This window comes from Pelodiscus sinensis, chromosome 5, assembly GCF_052426305.1.
Source record: "Pelodiscus sinensis isolate ZL-2025 chromosome 5, ASM5242630v1, whole genome shotgun sequence".
Classification (NCBI taxonomy): Eukaryota; Metazoa; Chordata; order Testudines; family Trionychidae; genus Pelodiscus; species Pelodiscus sinensis.
Genome location: NC_143056.1, coordinates 17615797 through 17643086, shown reverse-complemented (window position 1 = coordinate 17643086; position 27290 = coordinate 17615797). Strand labels below are relative to the sequence as shown.

General features: G+C 44.7%; 1 protein-coding gene and 1 long non-coding RNA gene across 2 annotated transcripts in view; one reads left to right on the top strand and one right to left on the bottom strand.

The window, feature by feature from the left end:
- Positions 1-27290, bottom strand: part of AHNAK2 (AHNAK nucleoprotein 2) — a 77947-nt gene that overhangs the window by 27604 nt on the left and 23053 nt on the right. The window contains exons 2-5 of the mRNA XM_006112752.5: positions 11201-11265; positions 9043-9138; positions 3771-3827; positions 717-858 (exon numbers count right to left, since the gene is read on the bottom strand). Coding sequence (XP_006112814.3) covers positions 717-858; positions 3771-3785 — 157 coding nt within the window. The 5' untranslated portion in view covers positions 3786-3827; positions 9043-9138; positions 11201-11265. The remainder of the gene's footprint in view (positions 1-716; positions 859-3770; positions 3828-9042; positions 9139-11200; positions 11266-27290) is intronic.
- The window catches only part of LOC142829068 (uncharacterized), a 74896-nt gene that overhangs the window by 37872 nt on the left and 9734 nt on the right, over positions 1-27290 (top strand). The window contains exon 2 of the long non-coding RNA XR_012903280.2: positions 23478-23572. This is a non-coding gene — a long non-coding RNA (uncharacterized LOC142829068). The remainder of the gene's footprint in view (positions 1-23477; positions 23573-27290) is intronic.

The window sequence follows — 27290 nt, the reverse complement described above, 5'->3', positions numbered from 1 at the left end:
TAGGTAGTCAGGCCTGTTCATGATGACAACAGCACCTCCTTTGTCAGCCTCTTTGATTATAATGTCAGAGTTGTTCCGGAGGCTGTGGATGGCATTGCGTTCTGCACGACTGAGGTTACCAGGCAAGCGATGCTGTTTTTCCACAATTTCTGCCTGTGCACTGATCCTGCAGATTGCTCATAAGAGCAGAGTTGTCCCTTGGGTAGGGTGAATCAGGGTAATTGCTCCAGCCCCTCTCCTCCCCCCCCCCTCTTTGAGGGACCCTGTGGGCTGGTGGGATTGACTGATGTGGTCGGTCCCAGAAGATGAATCCACCACTTCCACAGGGCTTGCCATCTTGAAGGCAGTTAGCAGAGACAGTGACCAGCTTGGCCACCAGATTTCAGAGCAGCAAGTCCTCTCCTCTTTCTGGAGATCTGAGCCTCTGTGGCTATAGCCAACAATAGCCCCACAGTAGGCCGCAGGCTGGATCCATACTGCTGGCCCAGCTGCCAATGTAGGGAAGAGTCCTCAAGCCAGCAGGGGCTGTTTTGCCTCAGACCCTGCAGCCCCCTGCATGACAGTAAAGGTAAACATATGCATTGGTGTTTGCAGGACTGGGACCTATTTTGGCTAGTATCTGAACATATGATGGTGTGTGTGTGTGTAGTTACATACAAACTTTGGGATTTTCTAGATAACTGTGTTTTTAAAAAATCCAGAATATCAGAGTGTACCTTCTCTCAAATTGAATATTTTCGAAGCAGGAGATCCCTTGAGCACTTGTTTGACAAATATTCCTTCATTTCCTCCACCAGTCACGCTAAAACCACTAGCACCAGATTCCACGTCGGTTTTCAAAGTCACCTCCATAGACTCCTAGATGCCCAGAAAAATGTCATGTTAAAATTCATTGTTAATTCAACACCAGTCTTTGACTGCTCTCCCCAGAAAACCCACAAAGGCTACCTATCCTGAGCACCCACAGTGCCCCCTGGTCTGCCCCCTAGGTGCCCATGGCACCCCGAGGCTGTGCCCTCCCCCAAGTTTTAGTCAGGGCTATAGTACAAATCATGTATGGGTCTCACAGGCCATGAATTTTGTTTTGTTTGTTTACTGTCTGTGACCAGTCCATGACTTACTAAAAATACCCACAACTAAAATGTAGCTGTAATTATCTGGCACCATGTGCTCCTGCTTCATGCCTTGGGATCCCAGGTACTATTATAATACACAAAGTAACAATGCACTTTCAGGAGTGTATAGACATCAGATTATGTTGGCACTTCAGTATATTTGGTTAGAAGTAAGCAACAGATAAAAATTATATTAATTCATAAACAAATCTACAGTCAGATCTTCCATTGTCAGGTTTTGGCCCTGTAGCCCATTTAAATGGGCTAGATCCTTGACTGGGGTAAGTAAGCATAGCTCCATTTATATCAGCTGATGATTGCCCCGGTGTGAGTTTTAAGTGTATAAAAATGTAGATTCTTACCTTAAGAAAGTTGTATATCAACCTCCCCCCAATGGACAAAATAATGGTAGGGTCTGACAACAAGTCTACCATAAAAATTGGCCTTTATGTGTCTATGTATGGCAGCAACTGATACTCAATTTGCTGGTCAGGATTGTCCTGATAAAATGTGTGGCAACATTATGTGACATTTATAAGATTTCCCTTTATGTTCCAAACTCTACAGCCCTGCCCACACAGACGTTGGCAAACAGTTATGTCCTAAATAAAGGAATGTGTGCTCTGCTTAATTTACATGTAAGTAGTAAACAGAGTAATCAAACCAGAAGGGAAGACTAAGGAAGTTCAAACAGTTAAAAAACAACAACAGGAGGAAACAGCCTTCCACATAGCTGGAAATATTTTTCAGATAGGGACTGAAACTACAAAGTGGAGAGACAAACACCCCAGTACATCCTTCTCTATTCCTGTCCCTCACATTCACTTCACCTAAAAGGAGAAGGCAGCATCTGTTGGACTTGGGAAGATGGGGTCCTGACCTTCAGGTATTGGTCAGTAAGGGTATGTCTAGACTACATGGTTCCGTTGACGGAGCCATGTAGTCTAGATATACCCTAAGGCTGTGTCTAGACTGGCAAGTTTTTCCGCAAAATCATCTGCTTTTGCGGAAAAACTTGCTAGCTGTCTACACTGGCCGCTTGAATTTCCGCAAAAGCACTGATGATCTCATGTAAGATTGTCAGTGCTTTTGCGGAAATACTATGCTGCTCCCATTTGGGCAAAAGTCTTTTTCCGAAAAACTTTTGCGCAAAAGGGCCAGTGTAGACAGCAGAGATTTGTTTTCTGCAAAAAAGCCCCAATTGCGAAAATGGCGATCGGGGCTGTTTTGCGGAAAAGCGCGTCTAGATTGGCCACGGACGCTTTTCCACAAAAAGTGCTTTTGCGGAAAAGCGTCCTGCCAATCTAGACGCGCTTTTCCGAAAATGCTTTTAACTGAAAACTTTTCCGTTAAAAGAATTTCCGGAAAATCATGTCAGTGTAGAAGTAGCCTAAGACTGCTGAAAGCATGTGGTGAGAAACATTGCTTGACTTAGGCCATGTCTCTGCTTACTAGAGGATCCATGCTCTGGTGATAGATCTTCTGGAGATTGATTTAGTGGGTCTAGGAAAGACCCCTTAAATTGAATGCTTAGGGGATCCCTCCCTCGTTAGCACTAGTACTCCTTGCTATCGTGAGGAGTAAGGGAAGTGGACAGGAACATTTTTCCCATCAACCTACCGCTGAGGAGTCGGTGTCAAGCTCGGCTTAAGGCACATCAACTCCAGCTACATTATTCACGTAGCTGGAGTTGCGTATCTTAAGCCAACCTTCCCACTGCAGTGTAGACCTGGCCATCGATATAATTTATAAATACCATATCTTTATTTTTCTTGTCACCATTTCTGACTTATATGCTTCATTAGATGTATGTGCTTTAAATCTATCCCTTTGTAGTGAATAACCTTGTTTTGCTGTTTTATCTAATTCAGTGTGTTTATATTGAAATGTCCAGGTAACTCCATTTGGAGTAACAAGTTGTGTGCATATTAGCCTCAAAAAAATAATGGACTTAATATAACTTGTATTGTCCAGGAGAGTGCTGGACAGTATGGGCATACAATTCATGGGGGGCAGGGCATGTTGGGTTTACCCTGAAGTATTGTGAAAGCTAGTGAGAACCAGAATGTAACCCACATGTGGCTGGCATACTACAGTTTTTTACACACACACACACACACACGCACACGCACACGCACACGCACACGCACACGCACACACACAGACTAGCATGCTGGAAGACTTCGAGCAGCCAGGTGGGTGCTACTTTAGCAAGCCATTGTAAGGTACCCAAGATTGCAGGTCAGGAATGACATAGCTGCTCATTAGTCTGGATTGTACCTGGTTTGTCACATGCACCTGTGAAACTTTTCTATTGTAGAAAACAATGAGCCTAATCGTAAAAAATGCTCACCTTTCACAGAGGTGTGGCATGCAAGATCCTGTTCTCGCTCTACCCCACCCCATTAAGGCAGAAGCTTTACATTACAATGTAGTTCTTTCCAGTGGAATGGGCAAAGTATCAGTGGTACATACATTCCCACGATGCAATAATTTCTTGGCACTTACACAGTATAGTATACCATATACTGGGATCTTATTTATAAAGTAAGTTGCCAAAACTCATCTGAATCCCTTGTTTTTTCTCCTTTATTCATGCCTGCCATATTTGCATTTCTAATAAAATGCGCTTTCTGTGCAATCTTTTAAACTCACCTGTGAATGACTCATTTTTTGTTTGTCTGTAGAATATTTTTCGTTCTCTGTATCTTCCTATAGTTGGAGAGGCAATTGTAAGTATTTAGTGTTTGATTAAGACAATATTGTAAAGTTCACACAAAGATTATATGGACTCAGATTATATGGACTTGCTCTTATCGTGCGTTTTGATGAGAGCTAAAATTCACAATTCACACTGAAGTCTGTTAGGGTATGTCTACACTACAGAGTTAGTTCGAACTAACTTAGTTCGAATTAGTTAATTCGAACTAAGCTAATTCGAACTAACGCGTCTAAAACTAAAAACTAGTTCGAATTAGCGTTTTGCTAATTCGAACTAGCATGTCCACATTGAGTGGACCCTGAACAGGGCTTAAGGATGGCCGGAAGCAGTGCCGGCAGGGCATCAGAGAAGGACTTAGAGCGTGGAGATGCTGTCTCAGGCTAGCCGAGGGCTGCGTTTAAAGGGACCCGACCCCCACCCCAGACAGACAGTTCTCAGGGGTGCCCCGCTTGAAAACCAGTCCTGGCTTGGATTGCCCGGAGTGCCACACTGGGCACATCACAGCACTCGGCCATCAGCCCGGCTGCACTTGCCGCAGGCTGCCATCTGGGGAGAGGAGGCAATTGGGGGGCTGCAGGAGAGCTTCCACCCCCAGAAGCCCGCAGAGCCAGCCCAGGCCTCCCCATCGGGGGCTCGTACCCCATTCCTCCCTCACCTCCTTCCACTTACCCTTCCCTAGCCCCCCTTCTTATTGATGTACAAAATAAAGATAACGTTTCTTCCAACATTGACTCTGTCTCTATTGAACAAAACTGAGGGAGACTGGGAAAAGGAGGTGGGAGAGGGGAAGAGAAAGGCTGGGAGAGGGGAGGGCAACTAACATGATCAGGGGTTGGGAACAGGTCCCAGTTGAAGAGAGGCTACAGAGACTGGGACTGTTCAGCTTAGAAAAGAGGAGATGGAGCGGGGACAGGCTAGAGGTCTCTAAAAGCAGGGGTTGGGTGGAGAGGGTGCATTCAGAAAAGTTCTTCATGAGTTCCCATAAAGAAGGACTAGAGGACACCAAAGGAAAGGAATGGGTAGCAGGCTTCAAACTAGTAAGAGAAAGTTGTTGTTCTTCCCAAAGCAAATAGTTAACCTGTGGAACTCCTTGCTGCAGGAGGCTATGAAGGCTACAACTAGAACGGAGTTTAAAGGGAAGTGAGATCAAGTCATGGAGGTTGGGTCCATGGAGTAGTCTTAGCCAGGGGGTAGGAGTGGTGTCCCTGCCCAAAGTTTGTGGAAGGCTGGAGAGGGATGGCACGAGACAAATGGCTTGGTCACTGTCTTCGGTCCATCCCCTCCAGGGTCCCTAGGGTTGGCCGCTGTTGGCAGACAGGCTACTGGGCTAGATGGACCTTTGGTCTGACCCAGGACAGCCATTGTAAGCTCAGGGCTCAGGGTCGGGGGTCTCAGTGGACCCCCTTGATTTTCATGCACACCTGCTCCTGGGTGGCCAGGCTGGCAGCTCTCCTGCCCTAGACGGCCACTTTCCTGTGCCTAGTGCGGAGATCGTGGACGAGGTCCACGATGTCTGCACTAGCCCAGGAAGGTGCCCGCCTCTTGCGGTCCCGGGCAAGCTCCCGGGAGCCGCCAGCCTGGTCCCCGGAAGAGGGGGAGGGCTGGGGGACATCAGGTGGGTGGCTCTGTGCCGTGCCAGGTGCAGGGTCTGCTGGCTGGGTGCTGACAGGCTTGCACCTGGCACGGGCACCGTAGCCAGCCCATGCCCCTTTAAGGGTCCGGCGCCGGGAGGGGGGCAATAGAGTTTCCCTGGTGTTGGCCAGAGTGGCCACCAGGGAAACCTGGGGAGGGCTAGCCTGCCACTAGTTCGAATTAAGGGGCTACACACCCCTTAATTCGAACTAGTAAGTTCGAACTAGGCTTAATCCTCGTAAAATGAGGTTTTCCTAGTTCGAACTAAGCGCTCCACTAGTTCGATTTAAATTCGAACTAGCGGAGCGCTAGTGTAGCGCCTATGAATGTTAGTTCGAACTAACGTCCGTTAGTTCGAACTAACATTGTAGTGTAGACATACCCTTACTGTTTTAAAAACCAGTGGGGGATTTCTTCTTTAGAATCCATAATATTAATTTTCAGATCAGTGTAGATTTAGTCATGTGAGAAGAGCTGTGCACATTGGTAACTGGAAAGTAGTTTGAGTTCAAACTGAAAACAATTATTTTTAAATTTTTGATTACTCAAAAAGTGAAAATAAATAATTTCAGCACAGTCAAAATGTTTTATGTGACACATGCTGCTTCATTTTTCTCAGCATTTTAAAGATTTTTAAATATTGTAAATAAGACGGAAAAGCGTTTCAAAATAAAAAACTGTTTTACAGAATTTTTCTTCCAAACAAAACATTAAGGTGAAATTGACAAGAGTTCCCAAGTATTTTGAGTTCACATTTTTTGCCCAAATAAACAGTATGTCGGTTGTACTGTGCATTGATCATGTTTATCTAGACATGCATGTCCGAGGTACAAAAAACTGGGATCACTTAACCTTTTCATCTGGAGCAGCTACCTCAAAAAAAGGACAATCCTGGGAAACCCTGAACAGAGCACAACCCTACTGATTGTGCCACATGCCATATAGTGGGGATGGAGGTGGGAGGGCTGGAGTACCAGCGTGAACTCCCCAGTGCTGGGGTTAGGAGCCCTGAGACTTGGGGGACCGGATGTCCCGGGCCTTAGGTTCCCCATCCCTGAGATAAAAGCTCAGCAGGGTAACTGATGAGGAAGGAGAGCAGATCTCTGGCTCTGAGTCAGGGAAAGAAGACTGGCTGCATCTAAGTGTGCCATTTCGGGTGCGTAGGGGGGCAGCAGCCGTGCGCTCGGAGATGCGGCTAGCTTTTCATCCCGTTCCCCAGATGCTAAAGGAGTGAGTAGAAAGTGCTTGCATTCCTCTCCCACCTGGCTGGTGAGTTCCTTTCACCAGCCAGGTGTGAGAGGCATGCACAGAATCCAAGTACTTTCCTCTCACTCCCTTAGCATCCCGAAATGGCACACTTGGCTGCATCCAGGTAACTGTTGGCCTTCTGGCAGGGAGAGAATCCCTGCAGGAAATCAGGTCAATCTGCAGCTGGGAGCCGGAGGCAGTTGTGAAGGCAAGCTAGAGGAAATGAGTTTCCCAGGATCATGTGCTGGTTGAGGGACAGGAAAACTCCCACAGGGTCAGAGACTGCCCTGCCAGCAGTATAAAGAAACTCTCCTGCAGCAGAGATACATCAGTGCTAGAAAATGTGTAGAAGGGGTCTAGAGCAGATGGGCCATGGGCTTGCTGCAGTGGGGAGCCTGTGTTGGTGCTCCAGCCCTGCGCTCCCACCACCATGAGGTTGGAGCACCAGCGCTGGCTTCCTGCTGTGAGGGAGAAAGGAGGCTTATGGGCCAGATCCCCAGCTCATGGGAGGAGGAAGTGGCTCTGTGAATGGCCACTCCCCATTCTCCTGCCTGGGGAAAAGGCAGTGCAGGAAACTGGAGTCTTTCCCAGATGCTAACAATGGCCAGAATAATGGCCAATTGGAGCAGTGTGGTGGGGGAGGGAACGGGGGGGGCAGTGCCTGGGAGTGGCAGGAGGAAAAGAACCAGGTAAGTGCCCGCATCTCCCTCATGCCCAGATCTACACCCTCATTCCCCTCACACTACAGATGTGAAGGTCTAGTCGACTAGTCGCTTTCCCCCTCCCCCACTTGCTGCCTCTCTCAGATAGAGGCAGCAAGGCGGGGGGAGGGTAAGCGGAGTACTTCAAAGCGGTAGCTCCTCTTGAAGCCTGAGGCCAGACCTCAGGCTCCAAGCAGCGCTGCCACTTTGTAAAGCCGCATGCATCCTGGGGCCAGCTGGGGTGTCCCCAGGCTGCATGTGGCATTTCAAAGTGGCTGAGCTACGTGGAGCCTGGGATCAGCTGGGGACTCCTCAGTTGACCCTAAGCTCAGTGCAGCGTTGCTGCTTTGAAATGCCGTGGGGAGCCCAGTGTCAGGCGCCTCACAGCATTTCAAAGCAGCAGACTCCCCAGCTGACCCTGGGCTCAATGCCGCCGCTTTGAAAAGCCCTAGGGCTGTTGCTACACTTCAGAGGCAGAGGTGTCCTATCGACTAATCAAACAGTTGATGCAAAATGCATCGACTGTTCGATTAGTCAATTACCCGATACTTGACATCCTTACCTCACACATATCCCTCCCGCCAAGATGCTACATCTCCACCCTGCTTGTGCACTCTCCCTTCCAGGCTCCTCCTACATTCATTTTGTCACCATAGGTGGTTGGTAGTATGGAAAGGTCTGCATTGAGCAGGGTCAATGGGCCAAAACGTTTGAGAACCACTGGTCTAGAGAGAGAGAGGCTAATAGACAATAAGCGTTGGGCAAGGCTTTAGGAATGGCTCAAGACAGGTTGAGAAAGAAAGTGGTTCAAGGAGGCAGCAGGGAGTCTGTGTAGACACATCTTGGCTACTTATTAAAGGTCCCTGAACTGGAACCCAGAGGTGAGAGAGGTTCAAAAAAGGTATGTGGAAATCCCTCTGCTGCAAGGGTTAAGGGATAGTGAGTCTGGAGATGGGCTGAAAACCCAATGCGACTTTCATGAACTGTTGTTTGCTAGACTCTTGGGTTATGCCAAAGAGCATGGGTCTGTGTATGCTTCAGCAAGAGGGCTGAGTCACAAGAAGAGGCGGAGCACGTAAAAAGGCCATCTGTCAAGAGGCAAGAGAGGGAAAATCCTGCAACGTCCTATCTGGCCACAAAGGTTGCTTTAGTGGTGAGTCACACTCTTAACAGCAAGAAATACAGATCACGTAAACTTCAACTTTCTGAGACTTTTTTATAGAGTATATCTTCCAGAAAGTTGTTTCCTGATACTGTCTATCCCACCTCCAATCAGGAAAGAATTAGGAAAAAATCCTTTAATACTTTACATTTTCATATAGAAACCCAAATATTTTAAAATTAATGCATATAGAACTGGTCATGCTTTTTGTTCACTGTGAAATGTCAGCTGAATCCTGAAACTCTGCTGTCCATAAATACAAGTAATATCAACTATCTGGTAAACTAAAAGGGCCATGAAAGGACTGACATTGTGAGGGTGTGGATTTCAAAGAACTTTTCCATATATGGCCAAATTCTAGTCCTCCTGAAGTCAATGGGATTTGTGCTAATAAGCCCCAAAAGATGACAATTTGGCTAAAAATGAATTGAATGTAACTTGAAAGCCTTATGTATGTCTTGCCTTTTTGTTAAAATATTCTTCTTCTATGGAATATTCATAGACTGGAGAGGATCCTTGTGGCCTTGGTCGTATGTTTTCTATTGTCACTTCATTTGCCTGCAGGAAAGAAATGAAAAATAATGGTCATTATTAAACAACAGTAATCCGTATAGTTTGGGAGAACTTTTCTATTTAAGCCACAAATATAATGTAAAAACCCTCTCTTTGTGCCTGTAACGGTGACTGCAAAATGGCCATTTATCATTTCCTTTTGGAGCAAATGTAATTTCCATTTAAGAATGTGATGTGAACAAGAGAGGACATAATTCTTGAAAACAAATGATGCTTTCACAATGTCTTTCTTAACTACGAACGCATTTAAAATCCAGGTAGATTAATCCAGCAATGGGCAACCTAGGTTAGTGAGAGGGCCACACTAGTGTCCCACCTTCATCTAGGTGGGCAGCAAGATTGTCGTAACCAAGACGGTCTCCCAGGATAGGGTAGTTTTGCTAACTGTGCTTGCGTACCTAGAATTTGCGGTGTGGGCCAATTGAAGTGTATCAGTGCTTTGATTGGATGCAGAGGGAGCATCCAGCTCTCACTGTCAAGGTTGAATGCAAATGGCACACACCTCACATTACATGTCCTTGCTTTATGTGCATGTCACTTTAGTCACACCAGTAGAAAAAACCTACGTGGACGGAAACCAGCTGAATCTGGTAACTCTGCATGTGGGCAACAGTAAACAAAATGTCTTGTGGGCCACACATAGAATACTAATGGGCCACAAGTGGCCTGTAGGCCACAAAATGCCCACCACTGAATTAGATAGAAATAGTGGTCACCAGAGATTGTGATGACCGTGCTCTCTTGATTTAGGACTAAATTATGTCCCCAATAACCTCAGATGTACAGTGGAGCCACATGGCATTTAGAGTTCCTAGGAGGAATTCTGGCTGACCCGGGAATTCTGGGTCTTTTAGAGTGCATCTACACTGCACCTTTAGCTCAAAATAAGCTACGCAATTTGATCTATGCAAAATGTGTAGCTTATTTTGAGTGTATTTTGAAATAAACCACTATTCTGAAACATCCCTTAATCCTTGTGGAATAAGGGTTACAGGGACACCAGAATAGCGTGCCCGTTATTTAGAAACATATTTCAAAATAATGGGTGCACTGTCAAGGCGTGGAATAGCTATAATAGTGCCACAATGTAGATGTACCGTCAGGGCATGTCTACATATTATTCCTCTTCACAAGTCGGAGTTATTTTGAAATACCAGGTTTGGAAGTGTGGATGCTCACCTTGTTATTTCGAAATAAAGGGAGTTATTTAGAAAGTTATTCTACTGGTGTAATTCCCTTTATTTCAAAATAACAAGGTGAGCATCCACACTTCCAAACCTGTTATTTCGAAATAACTCCTGCTTGTGAAGAGGAATAATCTTATTTCAAAATAGTTATTTCAGGAGCTATTATTTCAAAATAACTTATTTTGAAATAATCTGGTAGTGTAGACATAGTCTTAGACAGCTCATGCCAGTGGACACATTAAGCCATCCTTGAAATACAAATTAAATCACTGAGAAAATAAGAATTTGCTATACCTTGGAATATAACTTTTACTGGCATGGTTCAATTATCTGAGGGCATGTCTACACAGCAGTGTTATTTCGAAATAACAGATTGCGCATCTACACAGCAAACCCGTTATTTCAAAATAATTTTGAAATAATGGGCTTCTTACTCCAACTTCTGTAACCCTCATTTCATGGGGAGTAAGGGAAGTCAAAGGAAGAGTGTTCTTCCTTCGACTTCCTCCTGTGTAGACAGCACCTAAAGCCAAGTTAAGCTACTTCGACTTCAACTGCTCAATTAACGTAGCTGAAACTGCGTATCTTAACTCGACTTTGTCCTGTAGTGTAGACATACCCCGAGAGGGAAAAGCCCTTCCTTAAATGCATAGAGCTACGCTCCAGTGCATGTTACATTGCATCATATCATGTTCTGTCCTTCAGATTCTGTATATCTGAAGATCAGGCTATCAATAGGACAACCCAACTCTCAAGATGTCTCCTTCGCAGTAGTAATACTAGATACATCCTTGTGGAAAAAACTATAAATAAAAATATTAATGATCAAACTTTCAGAAGTAAATGGCAACATTACTCACAGAATCATCTTCTTCTGCATCTGCTTCAGCTTCTTGCTCCTCTGGTCTCAGCTGTGTGCCAGAACCTGCAAACAACATACAAGCCATCACTCTAGATGCTGCTCCATCAGCTCAGTTAACACAGCAGTGAATTTTACAAATATAAAGTTTACAGAGCGGCAGGGTTATGGAAAGTCACCGAATGGCCTCATATCCTTCAAAGCAAATCTTTATGTCAGGGTTTCTCAAATTTCATCCTGCTAGTCTGCCCAAAGGTACAAAGAATAGTCACACGCCACGGATACCTAAGTTGTAAAGAAGAAAGAAATCCCAAACTTGGAAAAAATATATTACAAGCTCACAGGAATCTTTTGTATTAATGGAAGAGGTTGTGGCCTAATGGCTAGCAAGAGGCTCTCAGGATCTCTGAGTTCTATTCCACTCTTCAATTGACTTGCAGACTCCAAGAGACAGGAAAGCATACAGCAGTCAGGTAGTCTGAAATAATAGTTCCTGAAATGTGGGAATTGACTCTTGTCACAAGTGTTAATCCTGAAGCATAATGATGGCTTTAACTATTTGACACCAATCATTTTTATCTGAAGCATCTAGCTATGTTCTTAACCATAACTGATAGGAATATTGGGGATGGGGGTAAGGGTAGGTTGCTGGGATAGGAAACTCGGAGCTCCACTTTCCAAGGTGTTCAAGTCAACGCTGCCCTTGTCCTCTCAGGGTGAGTGAAAGAGGAAGTGCAGATCTTCCTTACCACCTACAAATTCAACAGCCTCTTGTATATGAAATCTGAAACTGCTGCCCACTACAGCTGCTCAGAGGTTAAAACTCTCTTCCCACCAAAGCCACTCCCAGTCCAATATAGCAATGCACTGGAAATACAAAAATCTGCAGTGCAGGGAAAATGGAGGGTCAGTATAAAATCAGGTGACTGTAGTACCAAAATAATTAGTATGTGGAATATTACATGGCTTGCAAGATTTATTTTTCATATTTTATTCAATGGAAACATCAGAGTGAATGTACTTGAAGCTGCCAGAGAATGTCCCGAGGGCTGCAAACTCAGCACGGGGATATATCAGAACTAGGGGCCTTGCTGTGGAATGTGGTTGCAGTGTGCTCAGGTTCGTTGCTTGCAGTATGCTTGCTGTGTGCAGCTTGGTTGCAGTGTGCTCAGGGCCATGATAACCAAAAAGATTCGGCTGTTACTAGACGGTGTAAGGTAGCAATGGCAGGGACAGCTGACTTATTTAGACAAAATAAAAAGCAAATTAAACCTTTGTTTGGTGCAACAAACTTTCCAAAAGTTTGAAGGCCTTCCATCACTTCTCTAAGGACACTGGATGTTCAGAAGGGACCAGGGATTTTTGAATCCCTGTTTTGGGAGGCCACATTGAAACGTCTCTATAAAGCTTGATTTCCAGAGACAGGGTTGTCACTTTCTGAAGATCAGACTCCTTTAAGGTGTCTTGAGTGATACACTCAAAAATCCAGGCAAAATCACTAGTCACTTTTGAAAATGTAAGCCTAATCAATGACAGTGTGATGGAAACGCGCGTTCTTTGATGTGCACATTGTTCCACTAATACTCCCCTATGGGCAAATATTCCTTTTCTTCTTGCCCTTTCTAGCCATTCTTCTTACCCCAGCCTCAAACCCAATATTTTATTTTATTTTTACACTGTGTTTTATGGATTATTTAGTACCCATTGTGCAATTGTCATTCATATGAATTGTTCTCACTCTCACAGATGATCCTATTACTGTCAAAGAAATGTATGAGCAGTTCAGACAAGGGCAAAGAGACCCACAAGCAGATTGGTTCAATTTACTGACCACTTTGAGTGATGAATCTCCAGTTAAGATCTCCCATGTATGGGCTGATGAATGCTAACGGGATGTGCAGACTAACCAGCCCTACCTGTATATGTTTAACCATCTAAATTGCTAATTCTCTAAGGTGACTTTTTCATTGTTGTTTTTAGTTCATCTTCATAGGGCTCTGTATTCTTTTACAGTATTTAGTTTTGCCTAATCTGATTTTTCTTTGCTTGTATAATTATTTAGATAATATTATTAGTATTAAATAATAACTATTGATCCTCTCTAGTCCAGCACTCCTTTGGTCCTGCAACATCCAGGGTCCTGCATGATTTTAGTTAGCTGGATGTCCACTTAGCATGGACGTGGCCAACTTCCCTGTAGTCCCATAAAGCATAAAGTTTGTTTACAGCCACCAGCCCTGGCTCTCAGTGCTCTGTGCTATTATTTAGCTCTAATTTACCCCTTAATGTCTTCTAAAAGCCAAGTAAGCAGTGGAAGTGTTGCTAATGTTGCTATAGACAATATTGACCTGCAGTGATTTGGCAGATTCTCTGGTTCAGCATCCCTAGCATGCCTGGTCAGGTTCTTAGGATGCCAGACCAGAGATATTCAATCTGTAATGTTGAGAAACAGTTACACAATCTGATCAAGGATTAACATCTTCACTTAAACGAAGAGAACAGAGTTATTCAAATGTGAATGTCCAAAATAATTTTGTACCCAAGTTTTCAAAGAATTGGGCTTCAGCTCCTAAGAGCCAACATCATTATAGTAGCCTTATTTTCACACGTGCTGAACCATTATAAATCTCACTCAAAGTAATGAGCATTGCAAAGGCTTGGTGTATTCGAAAATAAATACAGTACTATTTAGAAGCTTAAATGTGTGTTTAGGAGCCTAAATCTGAGCAGTGACATTTCAGTGACAGTTTTGTGTGTACTATGGCTACAGGCCTGTGCCCAGAGAGTTTAGTTTGTTTAGTTTTTCTAAAAATGCCTAGCTTTATGCTGTTACCATGAGCCCATGACGTTACTATTTTCTTGGATATTTTGTATTATTGTGTTTTCATTGGAAAACCAAGAACAAAAATGCACCTCTAAGTAGAGCTGGCCAGCAGAGTGACTTAAAAGAACATCATTACAGTGGGTTAGCTTGCTTGCTCCTCAGACATGTGAAATGTAGCACTTGAAGTCCTGCCATTGCTAGGTTAATTATCGTGTTGAGTCTGGGTAGCTGGCAATAATGTTGGCATTTGCTACTGGAAGACAGAAAGGAAAAAATTCCCAGGCCATTTGTAAGCCTGATTTACCCTGCTGTTTTTATGGGTGCGTTTACACTGCGATGCTAGCTCAAAATTGCGTAGCTTATTTTAAGCTTATTTTGGGGTAGTCTATTTTGAAATTTGGCACTATGTAGTGCCAAATTTCAAAACAGGCTGCTATTCCAACAAGTCCCTTAACTCTTGTGGAATGAGGTCTGCTGGGATGTCGGAAGAGCATGCCTGTTATTTCGACTGCATTTTGAAATAATGGGCATGCTGTAAAGACGCAGAAGACGGTATTTCGGGATACCAAATGTATCCTGAAATAACACCGCAGTCTGGATGTACCCTATGTTTTATACTGGTGTAGAACACATGATTTCCGTGAAATTATAACGTGAAACTCATCCTACAGGAGCAATGCAGTAGGGAATCAAGCTGTCCATTTTCAATACCAGAATGGTCTTATAAACTATACCTGACCAGCTTGTTTAGCTGGGTGGTAGACCATGACCTTTTGTTTGTCCTGTGAGGTGATGGCATGCACTTACACTAGAAGTTCTGTCTAAGGTACAGTGATGCCACACAAAATATGTTAAACTGAATGCTTTAAACCAGGTACGCTGACCCACAGCAAAATCAGTCGGGGGCCACACACAAGAAGCAGAGTGAGAAGCCCCTGACTGAGAAGGAGAAAGTTGCTCCCCACATTCCCCTTGCACACCAGAACCTGGGGGGCCCGAGCTAGTAGATTTTCTGTGCTTCCGTCCCACAGGCATGTGGTAGGGGGGCTTGAGCGCCAGTACAAGCTCCTCAATACTGAGGCTTGGGGGCTGGATCCAGCAAGCTGGAGGCCACATCCAGCCCCTGGGCCTGAGGTTCCCCACCCCTGCTTTGAACAAAGTACACTTCTAACTACTATCTGTCTCTATAACCTGCAGTTCTAGCCTAATTCCTCTAATGACTAGACACTGAGGGTACGTCTACACTAGCCCTCTAGTTCGAACTAGGGACGCTAATGAGAGTGACCGAAATTGCAAATGAAGTGCAGGATATTTAAATCCCGTGCTTCATTAGCATGATCCCGGGCGGTCGCCATATTGGAAACTAACTAGCCCGGAATAACGGCCCGCGTCTACATGCAGAAGTGAAACGGGAGTTCGAAGTAAACCCCTTAACTCGAATTAGCTGTTAAACCTCATTCCACGAGGAATCACAGCCAATTCGAGTTAGGGGTTTACTTCAAACTCCCGTTTCACTTCCGCGTGTAGACGCGGGCAGTTATTCCGGGCTAGTCAGTTTCCAAAATGGCAACTGCCCGGGAACATGCTAATGAAGCGCGGGATATTTAAATCTCGTGCTTCACTTGCAATTTTGGTCACCCTCATTAGCCTCCCTAGTTTGAACTAGGGGGCTAGTGTAGACGTACCCTGAGATTGGGATTTCCAAATGGCCTAAGGAAATAAGGCACCTCACTCCTACTGAGTTTCAGTGAGAGTTAGGAACTTGTCTTGCAATGTTGCCTGCTATTTTTAGTTCTGCTTTTAACTGCCTGTGACTGAATTTTCAGTTGATCGCTTCTCCTGAGCAAGCACAAGCAGGTAGGTCTGTTTTGAGTGAAATGTCAGGTGGATTATCACAGTGATGGAACAAAGGGAGGTTCCTGCATTTTGCCAGGGATGAGTCAAGCAGACTGGAGGAACCTGATAGGGTTGAGTCAGAATGGGGTATTGTACATCAGACAAGCAAAAACCTCACATAGAGTTGTTCAGAGGTTCACTAAAATGCAGTCAAGTATTTTGAGCAAATCCATCCCTGAGCATAAAGGACCTCTTACTTCAGCTTCTGTTAGGGAGGGACATACCCCATGCAGCTCTTCCTGAAGTACTGTTAAACTTAATTACTCTCACTTCATGAACAATTAGGAAAGTCAGCCCGCATCTCACCCACATAGAAATGACTGGGATGATAGAGAGAGAAGGTTTCTTGCACAGATTTTCTATCCCTCAAGAAACTTTGCATAATCATGCCACAGACTGAATGTAAATCTGTCCTTGCTCCTCTCTGCTTACTCATAGGCCATTTGCCCTCCAGATCAGGTATTCAGCCTGTGACGGTGTGTCGGGGAGCCCCCTGACCTCGCACCCCCATCCGCAGCCAGATGTGACTCTCCGCCAGCCAGGAGAGTAAAAATGGGTTTATTGCTTCTCCGAGATACAGCACAGCATAAGCTCGATGTAGGCATAAGAGGATAGGCTGACAGCCCCAGTTCCCTGGGGGGGAGGGGTTCACAGGCCCCTGAACCTCCTATACTGGTTTTAGTCTGCTTCCTTCATGCTTCCCCACCCTCTGACGACCCCTTCTCCAAACCACAGAACCCCCCAGGTAGCCACACCCCTTCCTTTGTTCAAACTCCTTCCCCTGGCCAGGTGAGAAGTTGCTAGCCATGGGACCACTCCCCGCTGCGCATTGCTTAAAGACACAGGCCAGTAGGGGTCATCCACAGCACAACACAGCAACAGTGAATGCCAAACCAGACAGGATCCAGGGCCACAAGAGTGGACAGCCTCCCACTACGTCACACAGCCTTTTTATGCAACCATCTGGGCTAATACACTCCTGTCCACCATTATAAAACTAGCCCCAAGATTTGGCCTACATTTTCTCATTTCACAAGACACTAAAAACAAACTTACAAACATGAAAACTACACTGATTAATTCTGTCTCAAGCAAAGCTTCTCCTTCCCCCCCCACCACTCCGTGTATAAGTGACTGTGCCAAGGAACTGTGATTCATGTGTGTGTCGTTTTCATGCTCCAAATAGCTGTTATGCCAACATTTCATAGGTTTTAATTCTTTTCAGAAATCCTGGACAATCAATGCTTTGTCCAAAATGTTTTCATAAACAAAATGGAATTCACGTCGGTAACCCCTTCCAATAGCCGCTGGACTGATTTCAGAACAGAGGAATTTTTTGGAAAGTAGGGAGTAGGAGTTATAAAGACCAGAACAATGCCATATCATATGACTCAAAATCACGTTCACTTTTTAAAATAATTTTTTCTGATCTTTTCTCTCCCATGTGGCCAACTCAATTTGCTTGTTTTAGAAAAAGAAATGCAAAAGTTTAAGCCCAAGTAATTATTTCAATGTTCAGATTTACTAGTATAATAATTTAACTAAAAAGCAACATTTATGTGTCAAATTAAAGTGTGACAGTTTGTCATTTAATCTAACAGATCAGTCATGTTTGAATTGGTCATTTACATTTAATTAAAATCTAGATTTAATTTGGAGATGGGGAAATTGATTAATTTTTATAAAGAAAAACAGGAAAAAACATATAAAATACCATTACAAGTATATTTTAAAAACTGGAATGAACTGGCAACAGAAAGTAGCTGCAGGGAAAGAAAGCTTCTATAGTCTTTCCCTGGGAGAAAGGAGTGTGTCTGGGGTTAGAGGAAGTAGCCTACTTTACTCCCTGGAAGGGGAGAGTTTGGACAAGCAAACCAGGAAACGGGGAAAACCCGAGACCTAGGTTAGGGGCTATGGGGAAAGAGCAGCAAGATGTGAGGTAGGTTAAACCTTGGCTGCTGAGAGCCTTGGGCCAGGCCCCAGAGCAGAGGGTCCCCTTACCAGTAGCTGATGAAGGGTCACTGGCAGGACAGTGAGCAGAAAGCCTGCCTAAGCCTGTTTGCCAAAAAAGACACTCGATGCCAAGGAAGAGGGAACACATATGGTGACCTGGCCTGACAGTCAAATCATGAAGAGGAAGCTGTTATTCCTGAAGTGAGAGGGATCTACAGGGTGAAAGGACGGCAGGAGTCTGGGGGAAGACACCACCAAGGCGCCATGACTGACTGGAGCTAATCCCCCACCTAATTAGCATCTGGGAAAATTTTTAAAAAACCCTTATATCAATAAGCCATTCCAAGATGGACATTAGAAGTACACTGGTGTAAATACCTGATGTACGTTTAGCTCTCTGCCATTAGCCGCCCGTACCTGAGTGGCTGATTGCTGTCAGTGAACAACTCTGTAATTCTGCATGTTTTTATTTGAAAACTCTTTTTCAACATACAATATTGTGGCAATCAGGGCAAGATATTCCTCCATTATGGGGAACAGTGTTATGAACAGGACAAGCTAGACAATTAACAAATATTTCTAACACTTTTTCTCTGTTATTAATAGATGAGTTATTTGATTTTTTTTCCTAGCCAATTTTCTCTTTCTTTAAGGTGTCCTTCCTATGCAAACTCTTCCTTTTTCCTTCTAGCCTTCAGCAATCCAGTGGCGCTTGCAGCTGCAGTTTGTGGCCAACAGCCACTTTCAGTTCACTTTCTCTCACAAAAGAACCAATGCCTAGGTTAGCTCCTGATTCAGGAAAACTCTTGAGACCAGGCTGAACTTTAAGCATGTGCTTTCAATATTATCAGTGGGATTTAAACATATCTATGTCTAGACTGCACCCCTCTGCCGACAGAGGGATGCAGTCTAGGCATACCCCATGGGTTAGAGATCTTCTTGAATAGGCAAGTTGTCCTGAATCAGGGCTTTTTGTTAGCACAGTAGCAAGCAGCAGTAGCTGAAAGGGTCACACTTGGCTGCATTGCACTCCGTGGTGGTGGGGATGATAGGGGTAGTTCAAACTTGCTACGTTTTCTCTTCCAGCCCTTCACCCACTCCTTAATGGCATCTTTCCCCCTATTCCTCCAGCATTCCCATTGGCTGCCATTATTACCTTTGTTCCCCATTCACCTTCCCCACTAACTTAATGGGATTAGGGATTATTTGTGTTTCAGTGGGGAGGTCCTTTCAGAATGCATTTTGGGGAGCTGCTGAATAATTGAGACATCCTCCAGAAGGTTCATGGCCAATCACAACGTGACTATTAGTTTTGGTCAGTCAACCGCCACCCTCTACTACACTACTGTACTCTTGGGCTTGCTCTCCTTAAAGTTCCCATAATTGGAAGTTTCCTAACTTGGAACTTTTAATTACATTAAAAAGCATCACAAACAAACCATACAATGTTTAAACAACAGTGAAAGAGATCAACCCCATCCTCTGTCCTGCTTACCCTTTTCTGAGCAAATCCATGAATCTGGAGGGTTTAAATGACTCTCTGCTGTTTGGCTTACTTTCCTGCATGTTTCAAAATCTACTGTGATGACAATTCATGAATCGATAAGTAGAAACGCTTTCTTTTCCTAAGTGCATAATGTGGCTTGACTTGTCAGCAATTGCCAGTCCATCTGCTAAATGTGCTTTGCAAATGGTATGTATACCATAAAAATAGCTATTGTTCTCATTGTAATCAGCTGTCTAAAATATTCCAATATTCCTCCTGATTTCCCCCAAAACACTCTCTCTGTTGCTCTTTTTTTTCTCATAATGGAAATGATGACCCATTGCTATCTTAAAGAGTAAAAAGGCCAAGTTTTCCATAAGCTTCTCCATCTATTTTTATAAAAGAGAACCCCTGTAGATTCACTTAATGAAACTACAGTCTTGAAGGGCCATGCCAGTACTGGTTAGTGCATCTGATTCAACTGATGCTAAAACATGTTAGCTATGATTTAGCTGAGAGGGGTTTTTTTATTTAAAGGACAATGTTTGAATATAGTAACACAAACAATAAAATCTATAATCACAAGAGGAAAATAGGGTGACTCAGTGCCTGCCTGTTAGTTTTTCCTCTTCCCAGCGGGATATTTTGCTTGAAAGAGAAATTTGAAAAACTTGCTGCTTACTTTGGGGGGTCATTCCCATTTTCCTTAGCTGTGTTAGTGGCTCTGCACTGGCATGAGCCCATGAAGTTCCAGTACGAACTTCCTCAAAGTTCTAGGCTGTTTGGATACAAGTTTGGGTTGGGAGGGGCTTGGGTGGTTAATTCCCCTTCCTGAGGCAGTCAGCAATCAGTCAGCTGCTAGAGAAATATCTTTGTAGATTCACTTGCAGTAAGTAAAATGTGTTTGTGATAACAAACAACAAGTGGGTTTTCCTAATAAAATTACAATGAGCCATAAATCACGTATGCTTGCCTGGCTTTCATGGGGAACATGTATGCCAGAAACTGAATGCTCACAGACTAATCAAATGTTGTAATACTCATTTCTAGGACGGCTCTGGAAATGTCTGCCAAGAACTGTGAGGCTCATTTTCAGTAGAATCATAAAATCATAGAATACTAGGACTGGAAGGGACCTCGAGAGATCATCGAGTCCAGTCCCCTGACCTCATGGCAGGACCCAGTACTGTCTAGACCAGTGGTTCTAAACTCGTTTCAGTCCATGGACCACCAGGCCAATCAAAAAATGTTTGTGGACCACCTCCAGCACATGTAGCACAGGACGAATGACACAGCAACCACTCAGTATGATGGCGGCAGCTACACTGACGCTCAGAGCCTCAGATGGAAGTTACTGGCAACACAACGCGGTTGCATCCTAGGTGACGCTATGGATGACGCGCCGTGTGCTTGTGAACACGGTGTAAAACAGCCTAACGGCTGTGCCTGCTCATGCTGTGTGACTTTTTCGGTGGTCCACAGGAACATTGTCCAAAGTCACCATGGACCACCAGTTGAGAACCACAGGTCTAAACCATCCCTGACAGACATTTATCTAACCTGCTCTTAAATATCTCCAGAGATGGAGATTCCACAACCACCCTAGGCAATTTATTCCAGTGTTTAACCACCCTGACAATTAGGAACTTTTTCCTAATGTCCAACCTAAACCTCCCTTGCTGCAATTTAAGCCCATTGCTTCTTGTTCTATCCTCAGAGGCCAGGAAGAACAAGTTTTCTCCCTCCTCCTTGTGATACCCTTTTAGATACCTGAAAACAACTATCATGTCCCCCTCTCAATCTTCTCTTTTGCAAACTAAAAAAGCCCAATTCTTTCAGCCTTCCTTCATAGGTCATGTTCTCTAGACCTTTCATCAATCTTGTTGCTCTTCTCTGAACCTTCTCCAATTTCTCCACATCTTTCTTGAAATGTGGTGCCCAGAACTGGACACAAGACTCCAACTGAGAGTTCCTAGAACATCCTACCTACTCTGGAGAATTGCTGAGTTAATCTCCTTTTTTAGGAAAGGAGGGGAAACGTGATTATGAATGATCTTGAGACAAAAAGTAGAAATGTTGGGACTGGGAGTGGGAGTAAGGGGCCATGACCAGGACAGGGCTGGGGCAGAGCTGGACTACCTTGTGCTCCCTTCCCACTCTCTGTGGAGGTTGGTCCAGGCCCTGCCATGCCCCCTGGACATTCCTCCATGCCCCACTTGTAGGACCAATACATTGGACTGCCCTATTGAGGGTCTTTTAATATTTATTTATTTATTTATTACTGATTCACCTATCACACCCAGCCAGGTCATCTTTGTGCTAGGGGCTCTTAACAGGACAAAATGACAGTTTCTGTCACAAAGAACCTAAGGCTTTTAAAACGTTTTATTTGGGCTTAACCAACTACCAGTGAAAAGTAAGGGACAGAAATATGAAAGTCAAAGTAGGATGGATAGTCAGACTATTCTAAGCACAGGATCTAATGAACCACAAATGGAAAGGGGGGTAGGTAATTTTACTTATGATCACATTTTATTTGATATGCCCTGTTTGGCTTTGTCTTCACTGCCAGTTTTTTCAGCAGGAAATATGCTAATGAGGGACTCATTGGCATAAATCGTGATCTCATTTGCATATTTTCTGCTGTTTCTTTTTGTGTGAGGGTTTTTGCACAAAAACAAGCAGTGTGGACGTTTTCTTCTTGCACAAAGATCCCTTTTTCTGCAAGATTGGTATACCTCTTTTTTGGGGAATAAGAATCTTGCGGGAAAAGGGGTTTTGCACAAAAAGAAAACATCCACACTGCTTGTTTTTGTGCAAAAACTGATCGGCAAAAATATGCAAATGAGATAGTGACTCATGCAAATGAGTCCCATATTAGCATATTTTTGCCCAAAAAAATCGTAGTGTAGATGTAGCCTTTGTGTTTATTAAAAGATCCCATCTACAGATAAAATACCTAGAGAAGGCATATTGCTCACAAAAGGAGCCATAATTTGCAATGAGAACTAGGACTTTCACAAGCTTACTCAAGAATGAGTTGTTTCCTGGCACAGTGACACATCTATATTGTACAGTACTTTTAAAGATAAACTTAACAGACTTGGAGGACAGTTTGGAGCACAAGAATTAATGTTCTCGGGCAGGGCTATACACGGGCTTTGTCAGCATGAGTCATATTTTAAACAAGGATAGTCTGCAAGTGGGTTTTTTCCAACCCCTTTTTTCTTCATTGTCAAAATGAAGCTTCCCAGGTCCTGGGTTAATGTGTTTCGTCAAACTATCTCTAGACTGTACATTCCTCATTACTTGGCTGAGGTATACTGCAGCATAATTACACTTCCTCTCCTGATCTCTCCAGGAAATGCAGTTTTGTGGGGCCCACAAAACACTTGTGTTTGATAGGATGAAATCCTTGTTACTAATAAAATATTTTCAGGCTGGCCATGTAGACTATGGCAACAAGTTCTTCAGCAAGGCTACGCCTAGACTGGCATGATTTTCTGCAAATGCTTTTACCGGAAAAGTTTTTCCGTAAAAAACATTTGTGGAAAAGAGCGTCTAGATTGGCACGGATGCTTTTGCGCAAAAGCACTTTTTGCGGAAAAGCGTCCATGCCAATCTAGATGCGGTTTTGCGCAAGAAAGCCCTGATCGCCATTTTTACCATCAGGGCTTTTTTGCGCAAAACAGTCCTGAGCTGTCTACACTGACCCTCTTGCACAAATACATTTGCACAAGAGGGCTTTTTCCTGAACGGGAGTATCATAGTATTTGCGGAAGAACACTGACAATCTTACATCAGATCATCGGCGTTCTTGCGAAAATTCAAGTGGCCAGTGTAGACAGCTGGCAAGTTTTTCCGCAAAAGCAGCTGCTTTTGTGGAAAAACTTGCCAGTCTAGACGCAGCCCATAAGTTTATCTCCACATTGGGAGGACTGTCAGGGGGATATAACCAAGGAGTGTTGAGTGACAGCTCAAGCAATGTATAGAGCACTTAGGGCTTGTTTTCACAGCATGGTGGATTGACGCTGCAATGATCGATCCACCGGCAGTCAATTTATCATGTCTGCTTAGATGCGATAAATTGACCTCCAAGTTTTCTCCTGTTGACAACAGTACTTCTGAGAAGAATAGCCAGAATCAACAGGAAGAGGAGCCGGAATCAACTGGAGAGTAGCCGCCAATGACTTTACCACATGGAAGACACCGTGGTAAGTATGTCAACTTCAGGTATGCTCTCAAGAAGGAGTGAAGGATTTTACTTCAGTAATCGGCACTGGTGTAAGAGGATCCAGTGGCTAAATGCTGAAGCTAGACAAATTCAGATCAGAAATAAGCATACATTTTAATGGTGCAATTAATTAATCATTGGAACAATTTACCAAGGGTTGTGGTGGAGTCTCCATCACTGACAATCCTTAAATCCAGATTGGATGCTTTTCTAAAAGGTCTGCTCCAGGAATTATGTTGGGGAAGTTCCGTGGCCTGTGTTCTACAGGAGGTCAGATTAGATGATCACAGTGGTCCCTTCTGGCCTTGGAACCTATGCCTGTCACAGAGTGTGCACCCCACACAAGGAAGAGCATGTTAAGTGAGGTTATTTAACCTGATTGGATACAACTGAGGGAAAGCCCAGGATTGAAAGGCTGATGGAAGATGAACCTCTGCTGAGCTGACATAAAGCCAGAAGTTTGCAGCAGAAAGGGGTGATAGAGAAGTAATCTGCAGCAGTGTTCCCTGTAAGCTGTGTGCTTTTGCATCTGCTCAGCAGAGAGTCAAATGCTTCTCAGCTAATTAGTAGAGCACTCACGGCTAGTTTTTGTTTCTACTGGTGGTGCACATTCACACATGCCTCAGTGCACATAGAAACATTATTCCTCACACGGATTAAAAAGTTGAGAGGGGACATTGGTCTGCAGTCACCCTCTGGAAGAAAGAAGATGCGTTCAGGGTTATGTTGTTAGGTAGTCTGCAGTTATTCTCTGGGAGGAGGGAGTCTGAGTTAACAAAAATGAGGAGTAACATTAGTTCGGACTAAGGGCTTTAGTCCGAACTAACGCGTCCCGGCGCGCACTTCCTGGTTTGAATCAGCTGTGATTCGAACTAGCGCGCCGGCGAGATCATGTTAATGGAGCGCAGGATATTTAAATCCCCGCTTCATTAACTACTTCGATTGTCTCCATTTGCATCCCTAGTTCGAACTAGGGATGCAGTGTAGACGTACCCATATGCAGGGGGGAGGGAAGACCAGAAGATAAGAGCAGAGAAGGAGGAAAGAGTCCAGAGACACAGCAACAGAGTCTGGGCCCAAGCAACCTGCAGTTGCTGGATAAAGGACTGGAACCCAGAGGACAAGCCTGGGATCCCCTACCAGCTCTTGGAGGAGGCTCAGATTAGGCAGTCAGACAGCCTGAGATGATTGTCCAATGGGATTTCAGTACCTTGGAAGGGAGGACTGTAGTGATCTGGCCGGAGGGCTGAGTCACGAAGAAGGAGTACACCAAGTCCTAGAGCAGAGGTGAGCAATAAGCAGCCTGTGGGCTGAATGTGGTTCTTCATAGCTAGCCCCTGGCGGGCTGCCAGATGCTTTCGTTACCTGCACCTCCACAGGTACAGCTGCTTGCAGCTCCTGTTGGTGCCAGTTTGCTGTTCCCAGCCAATGGCAGCTGCGGGAAGCAGTGCAGGCCAGGATACCACTTCCCGCAGCTCCCATTGACCGGCAACGGTGAACCGCGGCCAATGGGAGCTGTGAGTGGCCGTAGCGGTGGATTAGCAGATAAATAAAGTGTCTGGCAGCCTGCCAGAGACTAACCTTGTTGAACTGCACTCAGTTCATGGGCTGCTTATTGCCCACCCCTCCCCAAGGGTACATCTACACTGCGAGCTCAAGTCAAGTTAAGATATGCAACTTCAGCTACGTTAATTGCATAGCTGAAGTCAAAGTACTTTAACTTGGCTTTTGGCGCTGTCTGCACTGCAGCAAGTCGAAGGAAGAACACTCGTCTTTCAACGTCCCTTACTCCTCATGAAATGTGGGTTACCGAAGTCGGAGGAAGAAGCCTGTTATTTTGAAATTATTTCCAAATAATGGGCTTGCTGTGTTGACATTCACTTTGTTATTTCAAAATAAATGTGCGGTGTAGACATAGCCCTAGAGCAGGGGTGGGCAAAAGAGCCTCCGCGGGCCAGATCTGGCCCTCCAAGTGGGTTGATCTGGACCACGGAGGCCCTGCTGCTCCCCTGCCCCCCAGCCAGGCAGGGCAGGAGGAGGCTTCGCGTGCTCCCCCGCCCCCAGGCTCTGATTGACCTGGGGATGGAGGAGCACTGGAAGTCTCTTCCCACCAACCAGGGGCATGGGTGCTTAGTGGGAAGAGGGGGCAAAGGGACTCCCCCACCCCTAGACCAAACATGGTCTGTGGATGGGGAAGCCTGAAGCATCCTGGCTCTGCCCCTTCCTTTTGAGGCCCCGGTGCAGCCAGGGGCCACTTCAAAAATGTTATAGTGTCTCGCCAGGCTTGGGAATTTTGGAATTACAAGGGAGTTACAACTTGTCACAAGTACTGACTGTCGAGTTGTTTCGGTTAATTAAGTTGCAGCCTTTTTCCATAATAAACTGATCCTCATTAAATTAATCCTTGATCTATCTCACAAATCCGTCTATTCATATAGAACTGAATCTCAAATTTTGAAGTGGCCCCCGGCAAAAAAATGATTGCCCACCCCTGCTGTAGAGAGAGAGAGAGAGACCCTGGGGTGAGGAAAGGGATATGGGACTTGAGAGGAGCTAATCACCAGACATGGCTAGAAGAAGGTGCCCCAGCAGTGAGTGATAACCTGTGGCAACGCCCTATTGAGTTTTTTATATTTTAAGCAAGCCCTTGGGGCCATGTACTCAGTGTGTTATCTTATAGTGTCTCGCCAGGCTTGGGATTTTTGGAATTACAAGGGAGTTACAACTTGTCACAAATACTGACTGTCGAGTTGTTTCGGTTAATTAAGTTGCAGCCTTTTTTCCATAGTAAACTGATCCTCATTAAATTAATCCTTGATCTATCTCACAAATCCGTCTATTCATATAGAACTGAATCTCCGCCTTTCCTTCACAAAGTAGTGGGGATAAATCCCTAATAAACTCCCTTCGCAATGATGGTGAACTCAGCAACTTCTAGAAAGGCAGGCAAGTGAGCGTCTAATGTGAAATACGATCCCCCAAGCTTAAGCATGTTACCTACGCTGTGCTCTTTTGCATCTCCACCCCCCGGAGGCAAAGAACCAAACTTTTTCTATATTAGATTTCCTATTTCTCTGTCAAAACAGCCCCAGTTCCTACTGAAATATTGATCAAATAAAAAATGAATGTCCTGCTTGAGGCATACTACATTGGTTAGACAGAGAACTGCAGCCTCTGTAGCTGTCAACAACAGGTACAGCATGGGAACCACCACAGAGCTGTCCTTACCCATATGAGGATTCATAGTTGGGTAGGGCACCCAAAAATTTGGGGCACCACGGGGTCTTAATGTTCATCCACCTGCCTCTTCCTGTCCCTCTTCTGTGAGAATTTCGGGAGGGTGTGTGTGTCGGGGGGCGGGGGGAGCAGCCGTGTGGCTTGCTTTTCATCCCATTCCCCAGACTATCAGGGAGTGAGGGAAAAACGTTGAATTGCGTGCTTGCCTCTCGCACCTGGCTGGTGAAAGGAGCTCTCCCCCCACCCTCCCAAAATTCTGCCCTTGTCTGCTTCCTCCCGAGAGGATCTAGTTAACTTTAAAGTGAAGAAGCCTGCCAGAGCTATTAGCAGAACATCAAACCCATTCAAGTGGTAATGAAGCCATTTAACAGGCATTTGCCAACCCAGGTATATACTGTCAGTTTCTGAATTTACTGTGTTACAGGACCTTAGTTTGAAAATTGACTAAAATTTGATTTAAA